This window comes from Neoarius graeffei, chromosome 3, assembly GCF_027579695.1.
Source record: "Neoarius graeffei isolate fNeoGra1 chromosome 3, fNeoGra1.pri, whole genome shotgun sequence".
In the NCBI taxonomy this organism is placed as follows: domain Eukaryota; kingdom Metazoa; phylum Chordata; class Actinopteri; order Siluriformes; family Ariidae; genus Neoarius; species Neoarius graeffei.
The window spans coordinates 74,518,888-74,528,733 of record NC_083571.1 but is presented as its reverse complement, the minus strand read 5'-3'; the positions used below and the strand labels follow the sequence as shown (position 1 = coordinate 74,528,733).

The 9,846-nt window shown below is 40.9% G+C and overlaps 1 protein-coding gene across 2 annotated transcripts in view; it reads right to left on the bottom strand.

The window, feature by feature from the left end:
- Positions 1-1,819: 1,819 nt before the first annotated feature.
- The window catches only part of fhdc1 (FH2 domain containing 1), a 45,857-nt gene continuing 37,830 nt past the window's right edge, over positions 1,820-9,846 (bottom strand). For both annotated transcript variants that reach the window (XM_060917310.1, XM_060917308.1), the window contains 5 exons: positions 9,762-9,846; positions 9,612-9,682; positions 7,284-7,401; positions 5,938-6,102; positions 1,820-5,176 (listed from right to left, as the gene is read on the bottom strand). The exon at positions 9,762-9,846 is cut by the window's right edge and continues 23 nt beyond it. In XM_060917310.1, the coding sequence (XP_060773293.1) occupies positions 2,990-5,176; positions 5,938-6,102; positions 7,284-7,401; positions 9,612-9,682; positions 9,762-9,846 (2,626 nt within the window). In that variant the 3' untranslated portion in view covers positions 1,820-2,989. The remainder of the gene's footprint in view (positions 5,177-5,937; positions 6,103-7,283; positions 7,402-9,611; positions 9,683-9,761) is intronic.

Here is a 9,846-nt window from a genome sequence, read left to right as displayed (position 1 = left end):
CTGTCATGCACAGAACACGTTTAAGTCATCGCACTTCACTGAGACACGACACAGCAGGGTACATACCCTGGTCCTGGAGTCCACTCGCCCGCTCTAACACACTTGTAAAGCTAAAGCTTTTCCACTGAACACTGAGATCCACAACAAACTGAATGCAGGGAGGTTTTCTGTGATATTTAAATCAGCCCTAACAGTGGAGTGAAGGTATACTGATATGAGCAAGCAGCTTTATTTATTGGTCGGCACGGTGGTGCAGGGGTTTTCATTGTCGCCTCACAGCAAGAAGGTTCCGGGTTCGAACAGGGGCCTTTCTGTGTGGAGTTTGCATGTTCTCCCCATGTCTGCGTGGGTTTCCTCCGGGTGCTCCGGTTTCCTCTCACAGTTCAGACATGCAGATTAAGCAAAATACCCAGCCACTGGGGTTGCACAAGCCAGTGCATACTTGGCGCCAGTCCCAAGCCCGGATAGATTAGGGAGGGTAAAGGGTAAAACCTACGCCAAATCAAATATGCGGAACAGATCTGTGGCAACCCCTAATTGGAACAGCCGAAATCAGAAGAAGAAGCAAGTAGCTTTATTCACTCCAACTGACGCTAATAATTATAATTTAGAATTATAAATTAAACACTTATATGACGAGTATTAAAACATTACTGCAAATAAAAGCAACACCTCGGCAAGCAACAAATGTCGAGAACCAGCGTGTCCAGAAATATACAACAGAATAAATATGTACGAAAATATAATTAAAACAAACTATAAGACCATTTAAATTGGTTCCATTTTCAAAATTGTTTATTACAAATTTGATCTCAAGTAAAAACAAATAGTAGACTATGACTAAGTCACAGAACTGAGGAGTTATTTATAATTTTATTTCTATTTATTTATGACTGTAATTTAAGGCCAGACTTTTATTTCGTGTATGGTGTTCATAGAAATTTACAATTTTTTTTTTTTAAATTCTGACTTTTACTTAATCTTTTGCATTTGGAAAATATTGAAGATTTTCCTAAACCGTGTTATTGTTATTATTGCTGTAAGAAATTAATTCCAGAATGTTACTCAGACCAAGATCTTCATGTGTGGTCTATTTTATGGAGTCTACTGTGTTTATGCGATGTCAGAATATACTGACGATGGATTTGGAGAAGATTTTTAAATATCCTCTTATTGAAATGTGAGTTATCGATGCCACGAATAAGAATGCTACAAATCAATAAGGTTTTAAACCTGTCACTGAGAATGAAAATCAGTAAAGCTAATGAAAATGTGCATCCAAGGTCAACAAACATGTCATTATTATTAAAATGGTTCTCATGTGATTCCTGATGTGCATAAGCCATGGTTTTTAGATTGAAGCATTCTTCCTTCACAGGCAGGATATCAGAAAAAATATATTTTATTCTTTCTTTTCTTTTGTTTTATTAATGGCAAGAAAACTTCGACCAGTTGGAAATTCAAATTGTCACAAGATATAGATATCCAGACGATAAAAGCACAAGGCTTAGGCAATGGAATTCATCAAGCTAAACTCGGCTTCAAAACTAAACTGACATGCAGCAGGTTTGTCCAAAATAACATTTTGCCATAGTAACTCAGCGGGGCTTATGATGAGCTTCTTTTGTGGAAACAAAATTGATAGAAGACAGCCAGGTTTGTTGAAGTTAGCCTGGGGTTTACTGAGTTAGTTCACTTTGTGGAATACCCTCTGGTCTACTCTCCTGGGCTAGTGCATGTTTCCCATTATTACGCATCCACACTATGCCTAGACACTACGCATACACATTACCAATACATACTATGTATACACACTAAGTATAGACAGAGAGGTTTTATTTTAATCGCAGCACACACAACTAAACACCAGTGTGAAATATTTAGTGAAAATACAGAATGTAAATACAGGCAGGAGTGCCAATACTTTAATCTTTAGTGAACTTTATTTGGCTGAATCTTGGACAGTGTTCTAGGCGACACATGTAGAGCATTAATTAGGGTGTTGTGCTCCATAATGTCTGTGGAAGGCACAAAAAAAAGGAAAACAATAAAAAAAAGAAAAGAATACTTTTAGGATTTGGACTGAATTCTAGATGGTGGATTTTACTCTGATCAGTGGTAGGACATTGAAATGAAGTTAAATAGCAATAAGAAAAAAAATATTTTTAATAATGATTGAAAACAAAACTGAAATATGAAATTGCTGGACAAAACTGTGTTGCCTTTTCAGTCTGATAAAACAAAAACTTTCAACAGCAAAATAAAATCGTTCATGACGGTTGCTGCACTACTTACCTAACCCTAATTCTAGATTGTTGTACTATAGCCAGGGACATTAATAAGGTTAATTCTGTGACCAGTCGATGCACTGCATTACTTTTAGCCCCACCCACATTCCTCACCTTAGCTTGGGTGGCACCTAGACAAGAAAGGTAACCATATTCAGCACTGGTACTTGGGTTGCATAGTTCAGTGGAAATGCTTTATGACTGAACCTGACTTACAAATACTGAACCAGGTTTAACAAGTGCGTTAGTTCAGGAAATTCATTAAACTCTCCTGAACAGAGTGCCTCACCCTGACGTACAGGGCTTATATGCATTTTGCATCTGGTTTGAGATTTCAAAATTAGTCATACTATAATTAGTTCAGCATCTCAGGAAGTATACTATTATATTACAAATTAAAGAAAAATGACAACCATGGATCCGTGTTTGAAAATGGAGATTGAAGTGTGAAGATGATGCAACATTTAATGTCTGCTGTTAAAAAGGCCATCAATAACATCCTTATATGGATGGAGTGCTACCACTAAAATTGTTTGTCAAATATTGACAGCAGCTAGTCTCTTTTGGAAAACTAGCTCAATACGTAGAACTTCAGCTACAGGTAAAAGGCTTTAGATACATTCAGATAAGTCTTAGATGATGAATAAAATAAAAATGTAAGCACGTGAGATTGTAAGCATGTGCGATTTTGTCCATCTGTTCTACTTCCAAATGGGCTTGAGAACCCTGCCAGTGGTGGAGTCTCTAATCAGGAATGATTTCTCGGAGAAACTGCTACTCTTTCGGGATTGTTCCTGCCCAGTCTGTGGTGGGGTTGTGCCACTCTTTCGACCAGAGGCCTGGACACTCTGAACCTTCCTTAAAGATCCAGATGGTTTATCCTCACCCTGGGCTGAGTGTCCACTAGATACAGAGTTTGCTTTACTTCCAGAAGGCCCCTTCAGCGAGGAAGTTCTTGATAAGGTTGCACTCTTCAATGGAGTCCCTGGTGCAGGCTGTGTGACCACGTCCTTTTTGGCTCTAGAAGAGAAAGCAACAGTGTTACGAGCAAAGCTTGGCAGGGGTGAGGCAGCCTTCCGGCCATGGGTTGGTGTTGGAGGAGCACTGGCGTCAGATACAGCCTGAGCCTGCGCCAAGGCTCTCATGGTAGAGCGACACATTTTCTCTTCTACTGGAGGTTTGGGGATATTTCGGACAGGTTTGGCAGGTGGTTTCTTTATGGAAGGCCTGTGTGGAGTGGAATCTTGAGCCCGTTGAGAACCTGCAACACTTGTGGTTGTTCCTCTTTCTGCCTTGGATTCTGGAGGAAGGCTAGAATGGCGAGCTGGTCTACCCTGCCTGTCACCCTTTCTTGCAGGCATGCTCTGGTCACGTAGCGGACGTCTTGGTTCTGTGTTCTTATGCCCAAAAGACTTCTCTACTCTCTTAGCATTACTGCCTGAATGACTTGCCTTGTTGATTGGTACCACCTTGCGCAAGTGTCTGGTCTCAGTTGGTGTAAGGGTTCTTGCAGGACGTCCCGTTCGAGTGGCAGCAGGTTTAGATGGCGTCTTAGTTTTCAGGTTGGCTGGTTTAGGACGACACATCTGCACTGCTTTCTCACCCACCTTTTTACCTTTTACCATTTCTCTGCTGTCACTGTCTGCCTCGTCTGTGGTAACAGATGGTGTAACTGGGTGATCTTCTGCTGGTTTCTCTTCAAATGGTTCATCAACAGATACTGACACAGATGGATCATTGGTGGACAAAGATTCAAAGTTGGAAGAAAGCGAACTTGGGTCTTGAAGGAGACTGTGGAAATTGCTGTCCTGTGGTTTTATGTCAGGTTGAGATCCTTCTTTAAAGATAGGGGTATTCTCAATTTCTGAAAAGTCTAACATGATGGAACAATCAGTTTCAGTGCAATCCAGAATGTAAGGAACAGCTTTCTTATTGGATGAGGGGTCAAGAGGCAAAGGTGTGTCACATGTTGTTGAGGAGACTGTGCTGTTTTCCTCCTCCTCTTCTCTCGGGAGAGAAGTTATTTTGGTGTCATACACTGCCCCTGATTGTGGTGTTCCCACAGATCCCCTACTGGATGGAGGGGTGTCTAGAAAAGGTGTTTTTGGAATGTCTCTTTCCTTCTCTATGTCTGTCACAGCGATACCTCCTTGGTTATCCTGTGGTGTGTAACTGCTATTATTATTATCATCATTATTATTAGGATTTGACAGCTCAAAGGGCTGAGGCCCAGACACCAATGTGCGTATTTCTACACTAACGTTCATGTGTCCAACATCGTGAGATTTCTCCACCCAGTTCCTGTTGTGACCTAGCTGAGAAGAATTTATACCTTCAGAAACAGCTGCATGATCATTATTACTATAAACATCAGTCTCCCTAGTGTAGCCCGACACAGAGTATCTAGCCAGGGGGCTGATTGGTTCAGTCTCTGCCTTTGGGGAAGTTGCCAGCTTCTCATGATGGAGCTTGTTTTGAGGCTCCAGCTCTCTGTTGTCATCTGCTGTGGTCAGCCAGGCTATGGTCCTTCTTTGGTGAGGACGTCCTGACCGTGGAAGGCTGCTGAATTTAGTGATGTCAGCTGTGGGAGACCCAGAAAACAGCTCCAGGTAGCTACGGAGATTACGCTCGGTTGTTGTGTGGCGATAACGACGGGCGCTTGCAGAGCGTCCCAGTGGGCTGTGGGGGCTGTGAGGACGGGGATGCAGCAAGAAGTCTAGGAGGCCGTCTTTGGTGAGAACTTCCACATCATTTTCACTGCTGCTGCGACCAAAATTACCACTGCTGCTCGGATCCCCACCGGCAGCAGCCCAGGCAATGCGCCGTTCTTCCAGCTCACGGAGGCGCTGCTGTCTGGCAGCTTCCTTCAACTCCCTGTCTACATTATCCTAACCAAGTGAAGGAGGAGACAAGATGAATAAAAAAAAAATCAATATGATGCAATTATTTTTACAAGTACAACCATTTTTTCATTGTAGCTTTCTGAGAAACAATTACACAGGATAGTGATAAATTAATCACTGAATCAAAACAAGATAAACTGTGAGCTACTGCTCACTTATGTATACCCACCGCTTTCACTTGTATCAGAATGCAAGCAATCGAAAGAATAGGGCACTTATTATGAATGTTGACTTCAACAAATAATTAACCCTGAAAGAAGTAAAGAGCAGTGTCTCTCCCCAGGTATTTCAAAAAGCATCCTGGTAAACTGTCATTTTGAAATAGCATTTTGCTTCTTGAAATAGCGCCAAAATCCACTCTATATGTTTTGTAAATACATTCAGTCGGTAAACAGGAAGTCGATGTGCGACAGACCTGAAAACGGTATAGATTGTATAGAACCCCAAGCTGAAGTTTGGTACCAAGTACCAAATGGTTATGATTTGTGGTTGCTGAGAAAAAGGGTGTTTTGGACGGACGGAAATACAGACAAACAGAGGTAAATAAACCAGTATCCCACCCCACCACACACACACACTTCAGAGCGGGGGGTATAATTAGAAACTATAACTTCATGTAGTTGTGCAGCAATGATAATTTGTGTTTTTTTATTTTGATTTGTTAAAATCAAATACGAACTTTGTGAATTTCTATACAGACTTTTTGGGCCACAAGAAGGACTTTGTGTCAGGCATCATGTTTGTACCTTCACAGCTTTCTCGAACTTGAGACAGAAGTCTTGGAAGATCCTGAAGCACTCGTCGAGTTTGAATGTAGCTTTGTCTTCACAGAAGAAATCAATAAGAACGCTGCCCTCCTTGCGCAGGTCCAGCCTGCGTTGTTTCAGGTCCTGAAGAGTTTGTGTTGAACTCTAATACAAAAAGAACAAGTCATAGACCAAACAGATTCACAAACACTGCATCCGAGTGGAATTTTGGGTATAAAATCTCACAGTTAGGCAGCACACACAAAACCATGAGCAGGGAAATCTCAGACATCACACATCCACTACATTAGGAGTGGGTGTGTATAATATATCAAATTAAGCCCAGCAATTTGTTTACACTCTCAGCCCATAAAACTGAGGTGAGGAAATACATTTAATGAATCATATGGGGATTACAGGTTTAAGTTTAAACTTTAGCAGAAATATACACACCCATATGCAAGCCTCTGGATAATACTCCACCACCAGTGAAAGCCAGCTGGACTAATATTCCACAAAATGACAATATTTGGAATTTGATATGGGTTGTATAAACAGCATATTGCATTTGGACATTCCGTATCCGGCCTTATTTTGAATTTAGCATTTACTAATTAAGACCTGCGGGCGGCACGGTGGTGTAATGGTTAGCACTGTCGCCTCACAGCAAGAAGGTTCTGGGTTTGAGCCCAGTGGCCGACGAGGGCCTTTCTGTGTGGAGTTTGCATGTTCTCCCCATGTTTGCGTGGGTTTCCCCCACAGTCCAAAGACATGTGATTAGGTTAACATGGGGTGGCCTTGGACTGAAGTGCCCTTGAGCAAGACGCCTCACCCCCAACTGCTCCCCGGGTGCTGTAGCATAGCTGTCCACTGCTCTGGGTATGTGTGTGTGCTCATTGCTCACTTGTGTGTGCGTATGCGTATGTTCACTGCTTCAGATGGGTTAAATGCAGAGAATGAATTTCACTGTGCTTAAGTGTGCATGCGACAAAGGTTTCTTCCTCGGGATATGTCAATATTATTCGGGTTTTAGGCACATTCTTTGAAACGTAAGGCTTTCCTCAAGTTTCCTCTGTGTTATACAGAAACTAACTAGACAATCGGAGTTTGCATGGCTAAATGTAAACAGGAATAGTAGTGGAATATTTATTTTCATTAACAATGTAAATAGCTTAGTAGGAATATTTTGTGCATGTGAACATAGTGTGTTGAGCTGTCTGTCTTGTTTATCAGTGATGAATACAATAAAATGCTAACTGTATTTAAGATTTAATATCTGGAAGATGTTTGCTGATTATAGTTGTGTGATCTGATTTATAACAGAAAGGTTATGATAGGAATCTGACCTGCAGAAATGGATTCAACTGCAAAAGCAACTCGGCATCGTCCTGAATCTTCTCCTCAAGAGCCTGCATCCTGAGACTGAGTGAGGAGAATTCTGCTTCAATGTTTTCCACTGAGATCCTACAGAAGGATGGAAAAGAAAAGCAAGACAAGACAGAAAGAGGAAGTGTGTTAATCTATAACCCCAATTCCAAAAAAGTTGGGATGCGGTGTAAAATGTAAATAAAAACAGAATGTGATGATTTGCAAATCATGGAAACCCTATATTTCATTGAAAATAGTACAAAGACAACATATCAAATGTTGAAACTGAGAAAGTTTATGGTTTTTTGAAAAAATATATGCTCATTTTCAATTTGATGTCAGCAACACGTTTCAAAAAAGTTGGGACGGGGCATGTTTACCACTGTGTTGCATCACCTCTTCTATTAACAAACACTGTAAACATTTGGGAACTGAGGAGACCAATTGCTGTAGTTTTGAAAGAGAAATGTTGTCCCATTCTTGCCTGATATACAATTTCAGTTGCTCAACAGTTCGGATTCTCCTTTGCTGTATTTTGCGCTTCACAATGCACCAAATGTTTTAAATGGGAGACAGGTCTGGACTGCAGGCAGGCCTGTTTAGCACCTGTACTCTTTTACTATGAAGCCATGCAGTTTTAATATGTGTCGAAAGCAGTTTGACGTTGTCTTACTGAAAGAAGCCAGTCCTTCCCTGATAAAAGGTTTTGTCTGGATGGCAGCATATTGCTCTGAAACGTGTATATATCATTCAGCATTAACGATGCCTTCCCAGACGTACAAGCTACCCATGTCATGTGCACTAATGCACCCTCATACCATCACAGATGCTGGCTTTTGAACTGTGCACTGATAACAAGCCAGATGGTCCCTCTCCTCTTTATGCTGGGTTCATGTGCTATGGGAATTATGGTAAATACCAAACACCGACATGGGAAGCACACATGAACGCCCCCTCTTGTGGTATTTTCCACTCGGCAACTCGTAGAAAATTTTGATACACGGGTTGCCGAGATGAGATGAACTTTAACCTTTTCAACATGGCGGCGAGTGGTACAAGACACTTGAATGTTAAGCACTGTACGCTACTAAAGTTTTTTTTTACTAGTACTAGTGGGTAGTTTTTTGTGTCTATGCAATGTTGCGTCATTAACAAGTGTAATATAATACGTTAGAAATCCGTTTCCTTTAAAAATGTGTTGTTATGGTTTGTTTTTACCTATCCAGAGCAGACGCTATTGCTAACGATAGCTAACTAACTATTGCTAACTTGAATCTGGTCCACCATCTTTAATTTGTCAACAACAACAAAAGCATGTGAACACAACACACTGGTAAATACCACTTCCCAACTGGAAAATATCATCTTCCCATAGCACATGAATGCAGCATTAGTCTGGAGGATGTGGTATCCATGATTTCTAAAAAGAATATCTACTTTTGATTTGTCAGACTTCGGGACAATTTTCCACTTCACCTCAGTCCATCGTAAAAGAGCTCGGGGCCAGAGATGATGGCAGTGTTTCTGGATATTGTTTATATGTGGTTTTAACTTGTATTTGTGGATGCAGTAGTGAACTGTTTTCACACACGATGGTTTTCTGAAGTGTTCCTGAGCCCATACAGCGATTTCCACTACAGAATCATGTCTGCTTTAAATGCAGTGTCGCTTAAGGGCCTGAAGATCTCAGGCATCCAATGTCAGTTTTCAGCCTCGTCTCTTGCATACAGAGATTTCTCCAGATTCTCTGAATCTTTTAAATGATATTATGTACCATAGATAATGTGATCCCCAAATTCTTTGCAATTTTACATTGAGGAACATTATTCTTAAATTGTTGCACTGTTTGCCTACGCAGTCTTTCACAGAGCAGTGAACCCCTCCCCATCTTTACTTCTGAGAGACTCCGCCTCTTTGGGATGCTCTTTTTATACTCAATCAGGTTGCCGACCTGTTGACAATTAGCATAATTAGTTTTTTTTTAACAATACACAACATTCCCAGTCTTTTGTTACCCCGTCCCAACTTTTTTAAAACATTTCGCTGCCACTAAATTCAAAATGAGCATATTTTTTTTCAAAACACAATAAAATTTCTCCCTTTCAAAATCTGATATGTTGCCTCTGTACTATTCTCAATGAAATACAGGATTTCCATGATTTGCAAATCATCGCATTCTGTTTTTATTTACGTTTTACATAGCATCACAACTTTTTTGGAATTGGGGTTCTACAATATGCAGTGGTGATGAGGAGATCAGTGCAGATCTTATGCCACATTCAGGGTTCAATAAGGAAGTACGTTACCTTGCAGCGCTCTGTACATGCGTTAGCTTCTCTGGGAATTTCAACAGATTCTCATCTTTCTTCTGTGCTTCCTGTTTGAGAGGGGAAATATGAAATAAGAGGAAATTTGAGGTAACAATCAAAGGGAACTTCACCAAAACAAACACTTACCAAAGCCACGAAATGGAGTAGGTTCATGCCTGGCTTGTTGGCTTTAGTATCCGCTAGTGAGAGGAGTGAGGAGAGCTTGAACCCC